Consider the following 22,968-nt stretch of genomic DNA (forward strand, 5'->3'; position numbering starts at 1 on the left):
TACATGTTCCTATGACTATGAGATTATGCAACTCCCGTTTGCCGGAGGAACACTTTGTGTGCTACCAAACGTCACAATGTATTAGGATTTTTCACTCCGATTGTCGGAGAGGTATCTCTGGGCCCTCTCGGTAATGCACATCACATAAGCCTTGCAAGCATTGTAACTAATGAGTTAGTTGCGAGATGATGTATTACAGAACGAGTAAAGAGACTTGCCGGTAACGAGATTGAACTAGGTATTGGATACCGACGATCGAATCTCGGGCAAGTAACATACCGATGACAAAGGGAACAACGTATGTTGTTATGCGGTCTGACCGATAAAGATCTTTGTAGAATATGTAGGAGCCAATATGGGCATCTAGGTCCCGCTATTGGTTATTGACCGGAGATATGTCTCAGTCATGTCTACATTATTCTCGAACCGTAGGGTCCGCACGCTTAACGTTACGATGACAGTTATTATGAGTTTATACATTTTGATGTACCGAAGTTAGTTCGGAGTCCCGGATGTGATCACGGACATGACGAGGAGTCTCGAAATGGTCAATACATAAAGATTGATATATTGGACGACTATATTCGGACACCAGAAGGGTTCCGGAGAAGTTTCGGATAAAACTGGAGCACCGGGGGGTTACCGGAACCCCCCGGGGGGTTAATGGGCCTTATGGGCCTAATGTGGAGAAGAGGAAGGGGCTGCCAGGGCAGGCCGCGTGCCCCCTCTCCCCCTAGTCCGAATTGGACAAGGAGGGAGGGGCGGCGCCCCCCCTTTCCTATTCTCCCTCCACCTCTCCTAGTTGGACAAGGAACGGGAGGGGAGTCCTACTCCCAGTAGGAGTAGGACTCCTCCTGCGCGCCTCCATAGGGCCGGCCGCACCCCCCCCCCCTTGGATCCTTTATATACGGGGGCAAGGGGGCACCTCTAGACACACAAGTTGATCTTCGTGATCATTCCTTAGCCGTGTGCGGTGCCCCCTTCCACCATATTCCACCTCGGTCATATCGTTGTAGTGCTTAGGCGAAGCCCTGCGTCGGTAGAACATCATCATCGTCACCACGCAGTTGTGCTGACGGAATTCATCCCCGAAGCTTTGCTGGATCGGAGCCCGGGGAACGTCATCGAGCTGTACGTGTGCTAAGAACTCGGAGGCGCCGGAGTAACGGTGCTTGGATCGGTTGGATCGGGAAGACGTACGACTACTTCCTCTATGTTGTGTCAACGCTTCCGCTTCGGTCTACGAGGGCACGTAGACAACACTCTCCCCTCTCGTTGCTATGCATCACCATGATCTTGCGTGTGCGTAGGAAATTTTTTGAAATTACTACGAAACCCAACAATCAGGGTCGTCTGTTAGTTTGTTGACAATGTTGTTGCCGACCATATAGTGAAGATATCTCGTGATGCTTCCCCGCCCAAGCAAACACCCCGTCGACCGTGTTGGTGGTTGATTCTACTACGAGTGAAGCTCTCCGACTAGGCATGTGCTCCCCTCACCGTCTTCATCTACATCACGCCCTTTAGGATTTGAGGCCTCTCCCGTGATGAGCTCCGCTACACAGACTCCGCCCTTCATCACCGACGCTTGTCGCACACCATGCAGCGCTAACTATTGCCCTGCCGCTGAGACGGTCACGGTGTCTGCCACACCGCCCCAGGCTCCTACTCCTGCACCTTCCAGCGTGGACGTGCTGCTGCCGATTCTAGAGCCTCTATTCCAGAGGCAGCAGGTAGCCTCTATGCCTTTTTCAAAGGAGGCGGCTGTGAAAGATGCTAGAGTATTCTCTAGCAGGTGTCACTGGCCAGATAGCATGGACCGGACAGGGGAGAATATCTGGTGCTACGGGAGCACCTCACATTAGGTGCTCCCGCGTGACCTTGGCCGTCGATTTGAGATCGAAAGGACAACATCACGTGATGTGAACCAAAGTGTATTTCGAATTTTGATTTGAAATTTTTAGGAATTGTACATTCATGTGATGCTAACATCCACATTTTTTTCGAATTTTTGTGAAACATTTAAATGTGCATTTTCAAAATTGGGAGCACCTAACGTGAGGTACTCCCGTAGCGCCAGATATTCACCCCCCCCCCCCCCCCGCCGCCTATGGGCGTGTACATCAATGACGGCAGCGTTAATTTCTTCCACCAAAGACAGAGAAGCCATGATATAGCGTTTGGTAAGAGCATCTCCAGCCGTTCGCCCCCCAGGACGCATAAAAATCGCCCCTGGGGGCGAGCCGGCGATACAATCGACGCTAGGGGCGGTTTCGCGCCCAGTCGTCGCCCCCAGCTCGCCCCCAGGCGCCGAAATTGGCCCACTTTTCAGCCCCATTTCGGCGAATAAAGGGCCCATATGGGCGACAATAGGCCCATATTCGGCGTGGTTCGCCGTTGTTCGGCGTTCAATTATGCACATAAATTTTTTTATCACATATTTCATCACAGAAATATCAAATACTTCAACAAAATAGTACAATAACAAATAGTTCAATACAAATTATATAGTTCAACAAATAAAAACTCATATTTTATCACACATCGCGCCCGGCGTCGCCCTTAAGTCTCCATAGATGCTCTATCAGATCTTGCTGCGGTTGATGATGCACCTGTGGGTCTCGGATCTCCTGACGCATACTGAGATAGGCAGTCCAGGTTGCCGGTAGCTGGTGATCAACTTCGGCTAGAGGACCCTGCCTATAGTATGGTTCAGTGTCAAACACTGGGTCTTCTTGCTCGCTCTTGATGATCATGTTGTGCAAGATGACACAGCAAGTCATAATCTCCCACATCTGATCTTTCGACCAGGTCTGAGCGGGGTACCGGACAACAAGAAATCGAGATTGGAGCACACCAAATGCCCGCTCGACATCCTTCCTGCAAGCCTCCTGAACCTTCGCAAACCAGACGTTCTTGCCTCCTGGCACAGGGTTTGAGATCGTCTTCACAAATGTCGACCATCTTGGATAGATGCCATCAGCTAGATAGTACCCCTTGTTGTAGTGCCGCCCATTGATCTCGAAGTTCACCGGAGGAGAATGACCTTCAACAAGCTTGGCAAAGACAGGAGAGCACTGCAACACGTTGATGTCATTGTGAGTTCCTGGCATACCAAAGAAGGAGTGCCAAATCCAGAGGTCCTGTGTGGCCACCGCCTCAAGTACCACACTGCAACCGCCTTTGGCGCCTTTGTACATCCCCTGCCAAGCAAATGGGTAATTCTTCTATTTCCAATGCATGCAGTCGATGCTTCCAAGCATCCCGGGAAATCCTCTTGCTGCATTCTGTGCTAGGATCCGAGCAGTGTCTTCCGCATTGGGTGTTCTCAAGTATTGAGGTCCAAACACTGTCACCACTGCCCGACAGAACTTGTAGAAACACTCTATGCTGGTGGACTCGGCCATGCGCCCATAGTCGTCGAGTGAATCACCGGGAGCTCCGTATGCAAGCATCCTCATCGCTGTCGTGCACTTCTGGATGGAGGTGAATCCAAGGGCGCCGATGCAATCCATCTTGCACTTGAAGTAGTTGTCGAACTCCCGGATGAAATTCACAATCCTGAGAAAGAGCTTTCGGCTCATCCGATAACGGCGCCGAAATGTTTTCTCGCCGTGAAGTGGAGCATCGGCGAAGTAGTCGGAGTAGAGCATGAAGTAGCCTTCGAGACGATGCCGGTTCTTTGCTTTCACCCGCCCCGGCGCCGAGCCACCTCGCCGCGGCTTTTCATTGCTCGCTAGCAGCTGGGCGAGGACGGCGAACACCATGAGATGCTCTTCTTCCTGGATGTCGGCCTCGGCTTCCTCCTCCAGCAGCGCGGCGAGCGCTTCCTCGTCATCCGAGTCCATCGCCGAGTCAGGCAAATCGCCGAACACCTTGCGCCCGGTGGGCGTGTCCCCGCCGCTAAACTACCCCTCCGTGGCCGGAAACGCCCAGCTGCTGTTGGAGGGGCTGCTGCGGCGAAGCTTTGCTATTTTTCTGGCGTGGAATGGCTATCTAGTGGTGAAAGGCGGCGGGCGGCGCCGGGATATAGCTACTGGCGGCCGAGGGCGCGGGGGTGGGAGGCGAATCAGGGAAGAAAACCTTGACTTTTCCCCTGATAGCGTGGGTCAGCCGCGCTTTTCCCTTGCGTCGGAGCCCCCAACTGTCCCTAATGCGCCGGGTTCGGCCTGTGATCGCCGGGCGGAAAAAAGGCCCGAGCCGGCGTTTTTCGGCGTCTAGGGACGCGACTGGGCCGTTTTTTCGGCGCCGGCGCAACAAAAACGTCTAGAAAGAACCTGTTGGAGACGTGGCTGGAGATGCTCTAAGCCCGCCTTGGCAAGAGGGAAACGGGCTCCATTGCCCCGGCAGAAAGGCGGCTTCTTCAGTGTGCTTCCACGTCATCCCAATCCAGAGCCCAACGAGCTCCGCCACACTCCCACCGTCCCCACGACCCACTCACCACACCACATTTATCTGCAGAGAGTGAGCCGCGCAGCAGCAGCGCATAATCACAGACATATCCACCTCCAACCACGCCGGTGGCCACACACAGACACACTTTCGCCGGAGCTCAGGTGAGGTGTTCCAATGGCGGCCTCGCCGACGGGGGTCGCGTGCCCGGTCTACCCGTGGCCGAGCGACGCGTAAGCACGTCACACCAGCCACCAGCACTCACTGAACTCTTCTTCTGAACATCTCGTGGGGGTTGATGGTTGCTGGTTGTGATGGACTCGCAGGGCGCAGCGCGGGGCCAAGGTGTTCATGCAGAGCGACTGCGCGGCGTGCCACTCCGCGCTCCCCTACGCCGGCCTCCGGGGCGCCGCGGTGCCGGGCCAGGACGCGGGAGCCATGACGGCCGAGATCCTCGTCGCGGAGGAGGCGCGGCCGGCCGGGATGACGACGACGACGCTCCATGGCGGCGCCGCCGCGCAGACGCCGGACCTCGCCACCGTCGTCACAAGAGTAAGCTCAAACGCTCGCTCGCTGCCATCTCTGCTTCTGCAACTGCTAACAAGGTGTGATCTACAACTGTGTTTCACGCTGTATGTTTCATCTTTGAGCAGATCCAGGGCGGGCTGCGGGGCAACCTCTACTCCACCGGGACGGCGGAGCCAGTTAGGGCGATGCTCGCCGGCGCGTGCCAGGAGCTGAAGAAGAGCCCCGTGTGGCTGCAGTTTGCCCAGGCCTTCCAGGCGGCTTGATGGGATGGACCCATCTCCAGCGACACGACCTGCTATGCCCAAGCTTGCCTCATCTCTGTGTCCAATATGTGTCTGTAACATATGTATAAATCACATCACACTGCACCTTGTGCTGGATCAAGTAGCATCGAAATAAAGCACTCCTGTGCAGCCGTTCCATGTTAAATTCATGCGTTCCAGACAGGCACCCCGTGAGCAGCAGCCTAGATGCTAAGCTGTGACAATAATGGCAATATCATCCATGACAGGTTTGCAGTACAGGGAGATGTTAGGAGCTGTAGAGAGGTAAATACAACAAAGCTTCCTAACCAGTGAGCACCATCAAATCAAAGGTGAAAAACAGGCCCGCCATGTATGGCGGTGCTGCCATCGACGAAACATATGTAAACTAAAATGTGACCATAGTTTGGTATGAAGAAATAAATGTTCGGCGCTCCAAATCAAAAATCTGTGTACCAAAGTCAGCCCACAATAATTACAGTGCCTGAAAAAGATCACCTGAGACAGCAATTAGATTAGGCTATGATCCTGACTTTCTGAGCTACTCTTTCGATCTAATCAGCTCATTTTGTTTGCGATTCCGAGTAAATGATGTGCATTCATTCCTTTTCCGGATGGTTCTCTTCCGCTGAATCAGCGTCTGCTGTTTGTTCTCTGTATGCTTCCTTGTGATCCACAGACTGCGTGTTTGAATGCTGGAACCTCGGTAGCGCGCCGAGCTGTTTTAGGCTCTCGCCCTGCCTCGCGATCACCATCTCCAGGTACTTGCTGTGTTCTTCTACTTGCAGCTGCATCTTTCTTTGGAGCTGTGAAGAGGGGGGAAAAATAAAAGAGAACCCAAATTACTAAAATAGATGGAAGTTCACACGTCTGTTCTTGCCAGTTACAAGGAGAATATGCATACCTCAAGCTGTGCATGAAGTTGCTTCTGCAAGCCAATCTGAGTTCTTAGCCCTTCACTGGCCTCCATGTGTCTGCACCAAGTGTAAAGTGAATAATTAGAACTCTGGAACTCGCACAGACACAACTTTACTGTGGACTGGGCACTGAGCCATTTTATGGATGCCTTTGAAATACTGTACGTCTGAACCTAAAATAGGTTACTGATGGCATACATATCTTCCAGGTTGGTGCACAGGTGGTACATATATACAACATAAATTTACGTCAAGACAGTCTTTACAAGAGTAATAAAAGCAAAGATATAAATTTACGTCAAGACAGTCTTTACAATAGTAATAAAAGCAAGGGTATATCAGGTAATGATTATCTCACTTCATGTTCTGGGAGCAAACTTCATCCATGTGGTTGCTTCTCTCTGCTGAAGTGCCTGCTAAAGTACAGAAAATAAAAGTAAGCATAAAATCCTACATTCAACAATTTTCTTTAAATTTGACTACAGGCTGCACATAAATAACATAATGTAAAAAAGCAAGAACAATGATAACGTTAAAGTAACAAGTCTACTGAAGTATCCTACTCCCTCCGTCCCAAAATATAAGAACGTTTTTGACACTAGTGTAGTGTCAAAAACGTTCTTATATTATGGGACAGAGGGAGTAATTCACTACAATATAATAGTCCTTGTATGTTTTGCAATGGTGACATTAAACCAGCGGTGCGACATAGAGAAACACACAAACCATCAGACGATTCAGATTGATGGCGAACTGTACGATACTTCTGCAAAAGAGTAACCCGCGGCCATCAGGAAAATACAGAAGAAATAAAAAAAACTCACTGAAAACTCAGAATGAACAAATGTAGACCTGTAGATGGCTTTTTACATGGTATATAGTTAGCCCTTCAACCTTCATAACTTTCTGGACTGCTTTTGGAGTTGCTTCTGCAGAAAGAGGGCTTAGATACATGGAAAATGTTTAGCAAAAAAGCTACTCCCTCTGTTCATTTTTGTAAGACATTTTAGACAGCTGAAATTAAACTGTTTTGGGTGTTGTCTTAAATGTCTGAAACGTCTTACAAAAATGAACAGAGGGAGTACAACAAATACCGACATGACTGTACAGTCAGAAACATGTTAATATTTCCGGTTTAAAAGCATACATTGCCCCATACAATTTCATCAGTGAGCAAAGCACGATTAGCAGAAAATAAAGCGTAAGAAAAACTCCATTTAAAAAAGCGTAAGAAAGCATCAGTGATCATACTTTCACTTCCACCAAGCTTGTCAACAGCGTCAACAAACTTCTCATGGAGCTCAGGCGTCCAGCGCATCCTTGACTTGGTTGGAGTAGTGTCTGAAGAAGGTAAATTGTCACTGCAAAGTTCATCCACGTTGAAAGAACTCGAACCGTTTTTCTGCCCATGAAAATATGCATAATTTGAAGGTGTTGTACTTGCATCAGCTGCCTGCAAATGAGGTGGTAACTTCATTAAGCATGTGGGACAAACTTCAACAATATTATCTGAAAAAGGTTGCATCTGGAGCTGCAAGAAGGTGGAGTGTTCTCCCAAATGGAAAAGAGAAGACACTGAAAACTCCTAGAATAATTAGAGCAAATCACGAGCAGAAAAAGAGTCAAATGAGATGGATACCTTAAGCACAGATCCACCAGAACCTGAACTTCCCAGAAAATGCTCTGAACTCCCAGATGAGTACCACTCTTTTTGCTTTGCAAGGTGGGTAATATGATCAATTGTAATGATGTCTTGGCTTTGTTGGCTGACAATCACATTTCGTTGATCAGAAATATCAATGGTTGCTGGATATCCAAATACTCCTGGGAGTGGTTCTTGACCCAAGTTTATTCCCTCAGATACTTTGGGATAGACCATCCTTAAATAATTTGGATTAGCCATGTATGATGAATGTGCTGATGGCAGTGAAGTATCACAACCAGATATTGCAATAACATGTGATCCAAAAGACAGTTTCCCTTTAGGTGGTCCATTGTTGATACGAAGATCTGAAGTGAAATTGGAAGCTGACATATATGGCTGGCATAGGGTATCGAATGAGGTGATAGAACTACAGCTCATATCCCTTTCAATGTAAGATGTCCTATACTCTGAAAAACTAGGGACTGTGACTTCAGAGAGTACTGGTACTAGATTAATATCTGATGAAAGAAACCGAGGAACTTCTCCATTGTGAAACTGACTCATTATTGATGTATGGCTGTGTGCATTACCCCTTGGATGATCCACCTCAGCCCATTAAAATAGATCTTCTGTCATATCATTGGAGAAGTGTAAGGGCCAATCGGATTCTAACTTGGAAAGGAAAACAGTGAAGAAATATTTTTCTGGCCTTGTTCAATCGTTGAGATAATTGGAGCGTCTTATTTTCCCAGGTCACTGACTAGCGAGAATTTGTCTTCTACATATATGCAAGACAATAGAAAATTATTACTATAAACCCCCAAATAGCAAATCAGTGAGGTTCTTAAAATTGTGAATATCAAGCAGATTATGCCTCTTAGTAAAGAAAATCATAGTTGAACACCGGAATTATGATGTGAATCGCACATTGGTAATTGCCAGTTATACTTCTAGAGACTGCGAGTAAACTAAAGATTGTGTAATCAAGAAGTAACAGGAACAAACTGCAAAGGATTGAGACACATGTGCAATATGATTTGCAGATTCAATCCCTTCTTAAACATAAAATATAAAAAGCAAAGAAGTATCCAAGAACTGAATAGAACAAGCCCCGACTATTGCAGCAGTTTCCAGAAGGAACATAATTGATGTAATAGAAGAACCAAGAACTAAATCATCTTTTTCTTTGAAGGGGAAACAAATAACTAATCTGAGAGAGAAATCAGACAAAAGAGTTGCAAAAAAAGAGCAACTTAATGCAGATTCTGCGTTGCTGTTACAGAATTACTTGAATCGATGTTGATACTTACTTGTTTCTTTGGAGAACGGGATCATAGAAGAACAGGGATTAAAGTTTTAAGCAAAGATGTGTTACTAGGATCAATTCAGGGGCTAAGAATGGAAAGGAGTTCAATTCGTTGTGTGCATAGGGGAGGGTAGGTGGGGCTATGGCTCTAGAGGGGGACCCTGAATCTGCTAAATGTATCTAAAGTTCTATAACCATCAAGCAGATAGTCCACCAATATTTTAAACTGACTCCATTTTATTTTAAGAATGGGGACCACATGGAGTTACTTCCTGTGTAATGGATATTTTTAAAACCTGCCAGCTATTGACTTGTTGTATGCATCAACCACCCAGAGGTAGATTGATTAGAAAAAATTAAAGCTTTACAAGGCAGAACATAGATATACACTGCAAGGGGAACTATGGCAACAGATATACAGCTGCCAGTTTGGTCTGACCGAAATACAGAAGTTGTGAATTAACCTATTACACCGATCAGTTAGGAGCTTGTAAAAAAGAACTGACACGGTTACATAAAAGCAGTTTCGGGACATGGTAGAGCTATCTTGCCCAGGCCTCATGCTTGGCTCTAAACCATGTGGATGAAGCAATATTCCATAAAACAATAAGCTTGCAATCATGGAGTATCTTTTTGGCAACTAGGTGCTTTGGAGTTGACAAACCCAATTTGGCATGTAACAGAAGGTTGTTTAGAAGCTGGCATGACAACGTCTCTTTCTAAATTACCTTATCCAAAAATATGCATCTTCTCATTTTGTATGAATAGGAACAGCTGGAATACAGCACTTCGTAAATAATTTATTAATCATGCTTTAGAGTTCTGACCTGGTGCAGGTGGAGTCTAGAAGCACTAACAGGCAAAATAATAGGGAAGAAAATGTTAGCTGCGTATTGGTTAGATGCAAATTGGAAAATAATTTTCTTCAGTAACTTCATCAGAGGAAAAAAATGCAGTCCCGCTGTTGATTTAATTCCATGATTTACACTTTGACCGCAATTAGATCTACAATATGTGGATCATGTCATACAAAATTGACATGTCATTCGTACTTTAAAAGATTTTCCTATCGTTGTGAATTTGTAACTATGAAGACTGTATTGTACAACAAGTTTATGGTCAAAGTTCAACCTTTTAAAGAGTGGACACCTTATGTAGATCAAGATAAGGAGTGCTTTGGTTGGTCTTCTTTTTTTCCTAATGGGATTTGTCTGCCATGATACTACCAGCCGACCAGGCTAGATTAAAGAGACTGGTTTGTATCTTCAAAATAAATATAAAAATCATTTAGCAGACATCAGTCAAACTACGATTGTCCAACAAACACCCTAGAAGACTCATGTCTCATTGGCCAGAAAAAAGAGAACAAAAGATAAGAAAAAATACGATGCAAATTAATCACCTAAATTGAACATGTGTTGGACAAGAAGATAGTTGCATTTCATCATAGATTGTCAACTTGGAAGGCGGAAAAGGAGGAAAAAGAACCTATTCAATCTTCGTATTAGACCAGTTTATATGCAGTGACTTTTGATCAGTAACAGTTTTCAACTTTTTATCATGCAGAAAGTGTATTGATTTCCTGCTGTTTAACGTTCATCATATCACCATCATCACACATGCAAAGTAATTTACTGCAGCCAGCCTGGAAAATAAATTACTTCGAGTGGAAGCGCACATTGCAAATTTCCTGTATTGTATTGAACTACCGCCGCTACTAAACCATTGGATGAGGTTGCTGAACATGGAAAGCGTAGAGACATTGAATCCTTTCGGCAACCTCACCTAAAACAAAGAATAGGTATTTTTAGAGAGTTCGCAGCACTGGGTGGTTTTTCGATTTGAAATTTGAGAAACGGAGTAGTTACAACTATGAAACTACTTACAGCTATCATGTTGCTCTATTCCATCTCTTCTGCAATTACATTTCCTGCAATTGAAGCAATAAACTTTCACGATGAGAACTGGTACGAAAACTTGGAAATTTAACATAGCTTATAGTAAATACTTGGCTATTGGTAATACCGTTCTGTGAAAACAGCTTCATCAAATTGCTTATCTATTTCAGCAAGGTATATTTCAAACAAGCTCGACCTACAAGATACAATGCATATATTAAACTTTTTACATGATCACACAGATCAGCAGGGACACACTTTAGGGTAAAGAGCAAAAAGCTCACCGTGGCGGAATTGCTGCAGCAGTAAGAACTGGAGGCAGAAGCCATAATATGTGCGGTTCACTTTCCAATGATTGCCTTGCATACTCAAGAATGTCATTTTCCTGTTGGAGTTGGAAGGTTTGGTTAAAGAAACTTTCAAGATGGTTATACTAACAGCTTCAAGAAACTGTGAGGTTTCAGTGCAAAAGGGAAGATGGTAACAACAAATCGACAGCAGAGAAAAATACTAGATTTCACATATATTATGTCCACATCACATATTTTACTTCCTGAGAAAGCCCTGAAAGGCATGCTCCTTATAAATCATAACCAATAAAGGCAGCAGGCAGCCAGTAGCCTATTACTCAATTTTGAGGACGCTTTTTTGGAAATTTGGCAGCTCTCTTCAATGAATGGTCGATGTCAAGTTCTTGTCAGCTGCCAAAGCACGGTTCAGTAACTGTATTGCGGATTTGATTTCATCTGGTTATTAGTGTTCCTTTCATCTGGTTATTAGAGACACTAGATAGTTGACACAATGGTGCTTAACAGTACTTGTCATTGAGGTGTAACTGTTTTTGAGGTTCTTCCTAAATTTGCATAGCTGCCCACTTGGTTTACAGGGATAGGATTCCTTCATTTTAAAATGCTGTCACCAAAACTGATGTTTGCAAGAAATGCTGGGCAAAAGCGAGCTGCAAACAAGACATAAGATAAAAGACACAAAGAACCTTCAAATTACGAATCTTGTCTGGGCATTCACCCCGATAAGTTCCCTGAAGCAACTGGTGCAGATCAGCATACTGCTTGGATATAGGAAGGGAACTAAAAATATGCGACACAAAGCTCTCTATCAATGTGTCCCATCGCCTTGAAACCAAACCCAGCAAGCATATCTCCTGTAAAGACAAATGCATATATTGTTGATATTCTAGCAGAGAATGAGTACATAATAGTGCAGGTGATTAAAGGATAAGCCAAGAATATGTACCATGACTTCAACGAGGCCACTCTGACAAGAATCTGCAGAAACTGTTAATGGTTCAAACACCTTCATCCACTGCTCCTTGGGAGCACTAAAGATAAAACTAGATCCAGACACAATCCTAACGGTGCGTTCATCAAGTAAGTATGACAAACACCGCCCTCTCCACTGTTTCCACCGAAGAAAATTCTCGATGGTTTGTGATTTTCTGCATCGTGAAGTTTCGTGTGAGTTCAAACTGTAGCATGCTACCATGGAAAACAAACAACACAATACCGAAGCTGAGTGTGTTTAAGGGCTTATGTACCTAGGGATCACTGGGCTGCCTGGATCACTGAAGCTGTTCTTCTTCACGCTGTCCAGAAGTGTGCGCAGTCCTCTCTCAGCCAGAGAAATACACGATGCTGAATCCAACCGCTCCAGAAGCTGGTTAACCAGAATCTGCGAATGACCCACAACCAAGGATTCTGCATACAGTCTATCAGAACTAGTGGTGGGAACTCCGACATCGCCGCCACTCTTGGTCCGCGTCAAACCAGACAGATACATATTCAGGATCGACTTCACATACTGCTGGCACGCATCACGCCCACCACCAGCACCAATGACATCGATATCCATCCCCACGACCGCTTCGAGAAGAGCACGGATGTTCTCCACGCTCGTTGTTTCGGCTTTCAGAAAATGCTTTATGACCAGCTCGGTGGCCGCCGAGAGCGTCTCCGATCGCATGTCGGCAAGGCCCTGCACGGCACGAAGCAGAACATCAGCACCCACATAATCATAACAAACATTTCATACATGAAACGGTCCATGGGAAGCACCTTGGGGAAACCCGGGCTTGAGGCGAGCTCGGCGAGCGCCGCGTCGAACTCTCTGGCGGAATCCTCGTACTGTCCGGACTCACGCAGGTTCCTGAAGACCTGAACGCAACAATGCAGGAACAAATTGGTCATGCCATGGCACCTCACATACAGCATTCTGCAACACACAAATCCTGCGGGTGGCAAGTACGGGCTGGGACTGCGTGTGCGGCACATCGAAGACGGTAACCAGCGCCATGGCGTGGAGGGGCAGGAAGAGGCGAAACCTAGCGCGGTCGAGCGGGGGAGGGGGATCGCGGGGCGTGGTATTACCTCCTCGAAGAAGTGCGCCCAGCGGAGGGCCTTCTGGACGTCGCCGGGGCGCCAGGTGGCGGCGGCACCGGAGGAGGCGCGGCCGCCGGCGAGGACGAGGATGTCGACGAACCCCGGCACCAGGGCGAGCACCTCGTCCATGGCCGCCATTTCCTCCTCAGTCTCAGACCCCTTCCTCGCAATTCCGGCTTCCTCAGGGACGGATCGGCAAGAAACCAGCCCCCAAACCCAAAGCCCTAATTTCTTCCGCGCCCTCCTTTTCGTAAACCACCCCGTTCTATCCTACATTTGCGTGTCATGGCTTACAAAGCCCCTGCCCGAGGACGCGGGTGAAGTTAGGGATGAGATACAGGGGTGTGGGTGCATAACGGCCGCGAAGCCCTAGGCGCGGCCGCTATATAAGCGGGAGGATCGCCTCCCATCCTCCCCCTCCGCCGCCGCCGGGTACCACCCCCTCTTCCAAGATGTCGAAGCGAGGTACGGCGAAAAATTCCCCCCTTCCTCCATTTCTTCCCAGCATGATCTTGCTTGGCCTCCTCGTGGCAGTCTCGTAGCGTAGTTCTGGATGGATCGCGCGGCGTTGTGTGCCTCGATTTGGAGGCCGAACGCGTGTTGTTTTCTTGCTACTAGTAGTCGCGATTTGTTCCTGTTCTTGGTGCGAATTTGGTGGTGGTTTAGATCCGTCGGTGGTTGTGTATATGCTGTAGAGGATGTTTAGGAATGGATCTACTCAGCTGATTGTTGGTGCGAGGTTGCTACCTGCTGGGCCCGTGTAGTTGCTTGCTGTACTGATGTGGGATGGATCGTTGCCTTGCCCTTGTTCAAATCCACTTTAGGGCCTTAGAGGGGGTTGGAAGTGAACATATCTGCGACGCTCTAATCCTTGTAAGTTGCCTGTGACTAGCTTTTCCTGGTCAAAAAATGGTGTGCACGCTTGTTGCTAGATAGATGTTTGTTAGCTCGCATGGGGTAAATTAGTTCTTTGTTTGAAATATGAGTCTGTTAAATGTTCTATTCAGTGTATAGGAGCTGTTATGCAAGGTGATTTCCTCCCATTTTTCCTCGGCTGGGGAGTTATTGTATTAGATGCTGGATGAACCCTTGGACAGTTGCATGTCTCTGCCCAAGTGGACAGATGGTTGTAAATTTTATCAGATGCTTGTGTTCATCTTGGCTCGGTAAGTAGATATGGTCCTTGTTTAACTTTGAAGAAACGATCATGATACTGTGTAATCATAACGTGTGTGTGGCTGTCATGCATCTCTAGATTATTGGTTTAGTGCACTGTAGATATATGTGATCCTTTTGTCTAACTATCTCCTTGTGTGTGCTTGTTCTTGAACTGCAGGGCGCGGAGGTTCTGCTGGTAACAAGTTCCGGATGTCGCTGGGTCTGCCGGTGGCAGCCACTGTCAACTGTGCTGACAACACTGGTGCCAAGAACCTGTACATCATCTCCGTGAAGGGAATCAAGGGGCGCCTCAACAGGCTTCCTTCTGCCTGCGTTGGTGACATGGTTATGGCCACTGTCAAGAAGGGAAAGCCTGACCTCAGGAAGAAGGTCATGCCGGCTGTCATCGTCAGGCAGCGCAAGCCGTGGCGCCGAAAGGACGGTGTCTTCATGTACTTTGAAGGTATGGCTGAGTTCTTATTGTGAATGGGTCATTCTGTGCTAGTGTACTGTAGTTATTTAATCTGCCTAGTGAGTTTGCTGTCTATTAAGCTGGTAGTTGCCACTGTTTAATTTTTTGAAACCACTTGCTTTACATGTTGTATGGAATTTCTGTGAAATTACACTTGCCTGTTGTTACTTGCTGGAAGCAAATTTAATTCATCATGTACATATTCTATGTCATTGTTTCATTATTATCACATGAAGAGTGAACACCTCTTCACTGTGGTCATTTGTCACAATGAAGCACATGCAAATTGGCCAGAAGAACATAGTACAATCTTCTGTTGAATTATGTAATTACCCCTTGGCACATGTTATAAGCATCTCAGCTGATAAACTGTTGACATCTTTTCTTCGTCCATGTGAGAATGCTTTAAACCACTGCCTTTTTCCCCTTTCATGTGAGAATTGTTTAGTCCTGAAGCTGTCTGAGGCTTTCCGTATATTGCATTCTGATGCTTTGGCCATTCAAGTGTTGTTGGATCACAGTGACTGATTTTGTCAAAATTCAAATCTAATGTTTCTATGTCATATTTGCAGACAATGCTGGAGTCATTGTGAACCCAAAGGGAGAGATGAAAGGTATAAATCAGTTCTTGGTAGATTCAATTTTGCTCTGCATGTTGCATCAATTACAGGCAATTGGAAGTTACAATCATTGAATCTGTATTATACATGCTGTATGTGATGCAATGCTTCTAGCTGATTAAAGCAGATCAATAAATTTAGCTTCAGTAGTTATTTCCATGCAACTTCTGACTATATCATAGCTGGATGAACAGCCTGACTGATTCAAGCATCCATTGGTTGTGCAGGTTCTGCCATCACTGGACCGATCGGGAAGGAGTGCGCCGACCTGTGGCCCAGGATTGCCAGCGCCGCGAATGCCATCGTCTGATCTGATCGCCGGAGCAGCTAGATGATCAAAGCTTTTGATAGCATGTCCCTCTTTTCTTCTAGTTTACTTGTGGCCCTTGAGGATGAGTTTCCTGGATTATGTAATGCTGCTGGATTATTGTCTGTTAGGTTTAAGATTTTGCACTGTGGTTTGGCTGCTAAGATTTGTTCAGTTTGAACCTGAAAGAGCTTTTGATCGGATTTATCTCTGTTGTGTCAAGTATTCACCTGAGAAGTCTGGCTTGAATGTTAATTAGTCTGTTGCTAAGTGTGAGCTTGTGATGAACTGGTGCGTGTTTGCCATTTTTTTTCTAAGCATTGCTGAGAGGCCAAACTGAGCTGCAAATATGCAGTTGCCATGAACAAAAAACTTGCAGTTCTGGAGAATGCTTGGTCGAATAATTTGACGATATTTGTTATTTTACCGTGGCATGAGGAAACAAGTTAGTTGGTGAATGTGACAAGGTGTGCCGCCTTGACAACTGTTCGAAATGCAGAAACTAAAAAAAATTGGAAAACGGTGCTTTGCTTTTCTAGGCCAAGTTGGGAGCCCAAGAACATGGACCGATTCGTGCTCTGTATCCCAAAAAATCTATGAGATGCATGAAGGCACAAACAGCAACCATGAGAGCATTGTAAAAGAGAATAAGCAGCGAGCAGCCCATTTTGACTTCAAGTTTATCTAAGGATGAACGGCAAATAAAGAAGCAAAGAAGCAGATAGTTTAGCGAGTTGGCACGTCTTGAACCAGGTACATCTAAACTCACTTTTTAAAAAATTATTTAAAATATCAAAAAAAATAGAACAAAATTCCGCGCATACATGTTTGCAAAAAAATGTCCGCTGCACAAAGTTCTATGAAAAAATTCTTTTTATTTCATCACTGTAAAAAAGATAAATTTTATTTCTAAATAGTATTCGATGACACAATGTTTTGTCTTTCTTGCACAGCCCAAAAAATGTTGCTTTTCTGTGAAACTTTAGAATATGGACATATCCGCATGCACCTTTTCCTAGAATTTTGGGAAACGTTTCCCACCCTCAAGCGATTTTCTGATCTCTTCCTATGCATTTTTTTCTCTCCTTACTTTTTCTCTGGCCTTATCGCTTCTTCATCTCACCTCAGTCCCCACACATCTAAAATTACTCTCCCACTGACGCAACAACCACAAATATCTAGTATCTTTCGCTGGAATCAGCATTATCTTTTTGCTGCATGAGTGCTACAGCCAGTTTTGTGCAACCCGCAAAGCTACAACCACAACCAATCATGAATAAGTTTCAATCGGAGATGGCGGAATCTAGGGGGTCAGTCAGTGCTGCAACCATTGACAGAAAAGGCTTCAACCATAGATAAAAAAAGCTTCAACCAGGCACTGAAAAAAGAAAAGGCCGGAAACGTTGACAGAAAAAGGTTCAACAAGGATACCGTGCAACGAAAAAAAGCTTCAACCGTTGATAGAAAAAGCTTCAACGGTAGATGCAAAATATTCAACCAGGACACTGCAATGGAAAAAGCTACGACCATTGACAAAAAAATGCTTCAATTGTATATGAAAAAGGCTTCAACCGGCGATAGGAAAAGCTTCTTGGAGGCTCGCGCTTCCATGAAAGCTGCAATGGCCCAGCAAACTGCTACATGAGTGCTTTTTTAGTTGTAAATTTATACTAGAAAATATGTAGAAAACATATAACAATTTTGCTTCCATAGTTTTTTTTTGTTGTGAGCTTTTTTTTGCACAATGCTACATACGTTCTTTTTTCGTTGTAAAAGTACTGAAATTATGTTACAAACATATGATTTTTTTTAATTTGTGTTTTTTAGGCTTTTGTTATGCACTTTTTGCTGCAATGCTACATACAAATACAGTTTAACAATAGGCGCAGATCTTCTGCGTACATTTTTTATTGAAACTATTGTGTGCACATAGCAGAGACAAGTCACAATCATCATTTTGATGGGCTCCACCCACGTGACAGCATGCAACATCCATGGCGCATGGGACAAGCGACGTCCGGGCGATGCTGGTGGGCCACCAGCGTACAAAAAAGGAAGAAGAAAGGAACGATGTGCGTAGACGATCAGACGGATTAAAATAATCGAATCGGACGACCTACACGCGACCGGCCGAAACTTTTTGGGCATTTTGAAATTTGTTTTTTAAAATGGGTTCATATGTATTCGGATTCATCCATGCACTTCTAATAGTTTATCTAAGTTTTTGAATTCTCTGAATAAGGGGTGCCATGTTTGGTTTCAACTTGATCAATAAAACCTAGCCCCCCCCCCCCCCCCTTCCCTTAAAACCAAAAGGGCTAAGAGCTACTCCAACAGTTTTCGTGTCCTCTCGGCTAAGAACAACTCCAACAGTTTCCGTATCACTAAAGAAAAACGCTCGACTAAGAGCAACTATCCTTAAAAGAACTTAGCTCATGTGTCTGAGAAAAAAACACTATTAACTCCAACTTAGAGCAACTCGATCAGTTCCTGTATCCCAAAAAACATCCCATGTATTGAAAAATAAGTGCTCTCAGAGTAAGAGCAACTCCAACAACTTTCGTATCTCAAAATTGCCAGTCAGGGGAAGTTGAGGCCAAAAAAGCTTTTCAACAACTCCCTTGAACCCGGAATAATTTTATGGGATCCTCTAAACTATCCTCAAACACGTCGTGTGTTTATGGGAAGATGATCTTTCACTAAACTTTTGGCGTGCCAAAACTTCAGCTCCTCGCCTGCACCAAAGCCGTGCTGCCACACCACCACTACGAGGCCACCTCGCCGGTGTCGCGCATCACCTCCTCCCCGCTCTGGTGTCCTCCCTGACGCGCGTCGCCTCCTCCCCGCTCTAGCGTCCTTCCTTGCCCTGCTCCTAACCCTACGCATGCAGCTAAGGCATTCGGAGATATTCTGGACCCACATTTTCTATGTTCCAAAAAATGTATGACAACATCTTTGCTCATATTTTTTCCGTAGATGAACATTGTTGTACAATCTTTTTTCAAGGACTCATCCTCCGATGAGGATGAAGAAATCGAACTTGTGATCGCTTTGTATGGAGACACGATGGCAAACTAAGAAGCCGAAGTGGGTACGGTCAGTGCCTTGTCAGCTTGTGCTTCTTCAGAACAAGCAAGCCGGTCATGACAAGCTACTAGATAACTACGTTGGTGAGAATCCGGTATATGATTAGACTTTTAGAAGAATATTCTGAATGTTAATGGGTTTTCTTCTTGCGCATTGCTTGTGTTATCGAAGATCACTATCTGTTCTTTCAACAAAGAAGAAATGCAGCTGGTCAACAAGGTCACAGTAGTTTGAAAAAAAAATGGTTGTGTGAATGCTTGCATATGGTTGTCGAGCTGATATATTGATGATTGGGTTGGAATGGCATAGAGTACTTGCATTGATAGTTTGATTTTTTTTTTGTAAAGTCCGTCGTTGGGATATTCAGAGAAGAATAGCTCCAACTTTTTTTTTGACAAAAAGACTGTAAGGAAACCCCTACAATATAATTGGTGCAACAAATCCAAATTGTAAGTATCATGCCTTGAACCAAGGTGGGTGGGAGGGCATCAACCTCCTTTCACCACTATGCTAAGCCGTAGTCTGCATCCGAGCACCAAATGAAGAGGACACTGCAAGACTTTTTAGATGGGTGCATCGAAAGGCTTTCCAAGAATGCTTGAAAGTATCGATTGCATGCATTAGAAGTGGAAGCTTTGCGCTGCATGGACAATTCAAATGAAAGGGTAAAAATCAACTACAATTCTAAAAGGTGTGGCATCAAATGACATGTGGCTTTGGCAATCATATTTTGGATTCCTAGGATCTGACAATTATCAGAATGTTCTGCAAAGATCTCATCTATTTTCAAGGCTTTCAGTTGGAGAGCCACCTCCCGTGAATTTTGAAATCAATGAGCGTCAATACAACATGGGCTACTCCCTTGCTGATGGCATATATCCGGCATGGTCAACTTTTGTGCAGACTTGGAAGAGAAGAGTGAATATTCATGATCGTGAAGGTATATATGTCCCGCCACTCCCGTCTTTTGACAACGCAAATATCTTCCCAATCTCTCATGGTACAATGTCACACAATGATGTCAATTGTTTGACCTGAGGTGACATGGCACTCATGATCTTTTAGATGCAGTCACCACAAAAACAACACGCACATCCAACAAAAAGAAGCACATGAATGATCTTCAATAGATCTGTAGAAATTTAAACTGCAAAATCAATCTAGAATCAAATTCACAAAGCCTCAATATAGCTAATCAACAAATATCCAGCGGCGGCTCCGAGAGACCCTCAATTGCCGATCTGTTCATCGGTGGAAGAATAACCTAAATCAAAGCTACCCCTCCTACACTGTCAAGGTAGTACAAATAACACTAAAAGTAAATTTTACATATAGGTCCGTAGACCAGCTAGTGACGAATACAAACAATGGAGCAAGTTGAAGGCGTGCCATCGTCATCGCCCCTCCCTCTTTGGAGTCAGGCAAACATTGTTGTAATAGACAGTTGGGAAGTCTTCGTGTTAAGGCCCCATAAGACCAGCGCACTAGAACAACAACCACCGCCAATGAAGAGAGGTGTAGAACAGAAGGATCCAACCTGTAGACACACAAACGTAGACGAACGGAGCAGAACCAGTCAAGTCCACCGAAGACAAACGCCGACCAGATCCCATGAGATTCGTCGAAGATAAACCTCCACACGCCTTCCAACGACGCTTGAAACATCACTGGGACGGGGGCTAGGCGGGGAGGACCTTATTCCATCTTGAAGAAGCCGCCGACTCCTCGTCTTCTTAAGCACGGCAAATACCCTAACAAAACTCAGAAGAGCACCTAAAAACGGAGCCCTCCCACTGGCAAGGGTCGGGATCCACTGCGCCTTCATGGTCCAAGGACCATAGGAGATGAGGAGGACCGACGGTGGCGCGAGAGACAGGGAAACCCTAGATGTGAGTTCACAAGAGAGCAGGAACGAAGGGGTACTAGCATCTACTAAATTACTAAGCTCTCAAGAATTGAAGCCTTGGAAGAGCTTGGATGTTTTCTCTCTCCAAATGGACCCCGTTTAATTTGTTAGGGGGGGGGGGGTCATTCATGAAGTTCATGAATATTTTTAAGCATGTGGATATTTTTCAATTTGCTAACTTTATTTCAAAATTATAACATTTTTTGTAATCTTTAAATTTTTGAAGGAATGATGATTTTTAATTTATATTTTTTAAAAAAATTCAAGATTTAGAAAAAACCGTGAACAGTGGGGGCTCGAACGGGCGGAAGCCGGATGAAGGCAGTTGGGCAATTGGCGAGTGACCGCCGATTTTACATCTCATGTAGGTGGAGATGCAAATTTGCATCTCGAGGTGTTGTATTTTACATCTCCGGGAGGCAGAGATGTTTTTTTTGCATCTAGATCATATGTTGGAGGTGGGTTTTTAGGTCTCAGGGGTGCAAAAGTTAGTTATTTTTGCCTCTACATCATCTATTGGATGCTCTAAGTGTTCTTCCTTAGTTGTTTTGCCAAGCTTTTTTTTGTCTTGAGCTTTTTTGACTTGTGTCTTGGCCAAGCTGCGTCGCCCCACTCTACGCTTGTCTGCTAGTTCGGATGAGTTGTCAAACATGGGTGCTCCTTTGTTGCAAACGCAGTCCTGATGGATGTCGAGGAGTTAAGGCCGAAAGCCCTACTCTACTCTTGTCAACGTGGGTGCTCCTTTGCTGGTGTTTTATTAGGACGTACATGCGACTAGAATAGAGCAAAGAAATAGCTGCTGCCAGCCGTAAGGCCTTCCCGTCAAAAAGGAAAGAAAAAGAAAAAAAGAAATAGCTGCTGCCATCTTCTGTACTTGGGTCAGATTTTGTAAATTGAGAACTACTGAGGATTAAGAAGAAATACTGATTGCAATTGTCCTGTGCCATGGAATATTGGGAAAAATAATTGGCATCGTCGATTCGCTCTTTTGGTCACATCACATCTACGCCATTGGCAACCATAGGGTTTGCAACTACAAATGGGGCCAAGACCGAGGCAGGGATAGTGGGCCTTTAGCGTTGCCCATGCTTAGCGAGCCTCTTCTCGTTCTTTGAAGACTTCCACTTCATTATCTGGGGCGAGGCGCGCTGGAGTCGGATTGCTAAGTCGAAGAAGTTGGTCGGAACGTCATCCCCTGGCCACAATGTCATAAATATCTCTTCCATTGTTGGCTTGATCAGATTGAGCAGCTCGCCAATTTGCTTCAGTCTATCGGGGAGAAGGTCAAGCCGGCTGGTTTCTTGGAACTGCGACCAGAAAGCCCGGAGTATTTCCTGCTCAGGATCATTGAGCTCTTGATAGTACTTGTGGGCGCTCGCAGCACTCTGGGGCAGGTCGGCGAAGATCTCTGCGTGGTGCCAAATCTGAGTTAGCGCGGCATAGCTATTGCTTCCAAATCGACATTGGAGAAGATATGGTTGACCAGCGACAATCTGCTTGGCTTGCTCTACTTCGTCTCGAGCATTGCGACGGACGAGGTTGGATTCCTTCAGACTATACTCGAGCAGTTTAATTTGGTCACCCAGTCTGGTCTTCTCAGCCTTCAGCTGGTCACACTCAGTCTGGCTCTTCTTGACCTCCTGCTGAAGTAGGTCGGATGCATCCCGGGCGGCCTGGCACGCCTCTTGTTCTTGCACAAGTTTGGCAGTAGTCTTTTGGGCCTCTTTTTGGATGTCGTGGAGCTGTTGGTTGCTAGAATTGAGCTGGTTCCTCAACTCGGTCATACGCCTTTCAACTACTGCATTCAAGTTTGGAGGTGGTCAGCACAAATTTTGCAAATATGCAAGTTATATATGGAAGGAGTTGCCGTAGGAATAGTCGAGCTTACCCATGGAATCACTAAGAGTTTTGGAGAGATTTTCATTCTTATGCTCGGCTTCGGCGAGTAGTGTCTTGAGCCGGGCTATCTCGTTCTCCAAACGCTTGTTGTCCCGAGCTGCAGCCTGTATAAAAAAATTCCAAGTTACAGGAAGGTTAACATGGATAAGGCCTCCTACTAAGAGAAATTGATCC

The 22,968-nt window shown here is 45.5% G+C and overlaps 3 protein-coding genes across 12 annotated transcripts; 2 read left to right on the top strand and 1 right to left on the bottom strand.

Moving 5' to 3' along the window:
- The first annotated feature begins 4,344 nt into the window (after positions 1-4,344).
- On the top strand, positions 4,345-5,349 carry LOC123128951 (uncharacterized). Its single transcript, XM_044549074.1, has 3 exons — positions 4,345-4,625; positions 4,719-4,944; positions 5,046-5,349. Exons 1-3 carry the CDS (start codon positions 4,570-4,572, stop codon positions 5,181-5,183), a joined length of 420 nt encoding a protein of 139 aa, XP_044405009.1. The 5' UTR covers positions 4,345-4,569; the 3' UTR covers positions 5,184-5,349.
- A 218-nt stretch (positions 5,350-5,567) lies between these two features.
- LOC123128950 (protein PHOSPHATE STARVATION RESPONSE 1) lies at positions 5,568-13,749 on the bottom strand. Of its 10 annotated transcripts, none has more exons than XR_006463541.1 (11): positions 13,334-13,748; positions 13,022-13,120; positions 12,505-12,941; positions 12,204-12,405; positions 11,944-12,111; positions 11,234-11,334; positions 11,077-11,145; positions 10,938-10,981; positions 10,730-10,836; positions 8,455-8,523; positions 7,857-8,374 (listed from the first exon to the last, which is right to left on the bottom strand). XR_006463541.1 is itself a non-coding variant. In XM_044549067.1 (10 exons), exons 1-9 carry the CDS (start codon positions 13,481-13,483, stop codon positions 10,769-10,771), a joined length of 1,338 nt encoding a protein of 445 aa, XP_044405002.1. In that variant the 5' UTR covers positions 13,484-13,748; the 3' UTR covers positions 7,857-8,523; positions 10,730-10,768. The 10 variants fall into 10 exon arrangements, 5 of the variants coding, with proteins under 5 accessions (XP_044405005.1, XP_044405004.1, XP_044405006.1 ...); XR_006463540.1 differs by having other exon boundaries at positions 10,713-10,836; positions 13,334-13,747; XR_006463543.1 differs by lacking the exon at positions 10,730-10,836 and having other exon boundaries at positions 13,334-13,749.
- On the top strand, positions 13,693-16,109 carry LOC542934 (60S ribosomal protein L23). Its single transcript, XM_044549073.1, has 4 exons — positions 13,693-13,810; positions 14,682-14,966; positions 15,548-15,589; positions 15,823-16,109. Exons 1-4 carry the CDS (start codon positions 13,798-13,800, stop codon positions 15,903-15,905), a joined length of 423 nt encoding a protein of 140 aa, XP_044405008.1. The 5' UTR covers positions 13,693-13,797; the 3' UTR covers positions 15,906-16,109.
- The last annotated feature ends 6,859 nt before the right edge of the window (positions 16,110-22,968 follow it).

This window comes from Triticum aestivum, chromosome 6A (genome assembly GCF_018294505.1).
Source record: "Triticum aestivum cultivar Chinese Spring chromosome 6A, IWGSC CS RefSeq v2.1, whole genome shotgun sequence".
NCBI lineage: Eukaryota > Viridiplantae > Streptophyta > Magnoliopsida > Poales > Poaceae > Triticum > Triticum aestivum.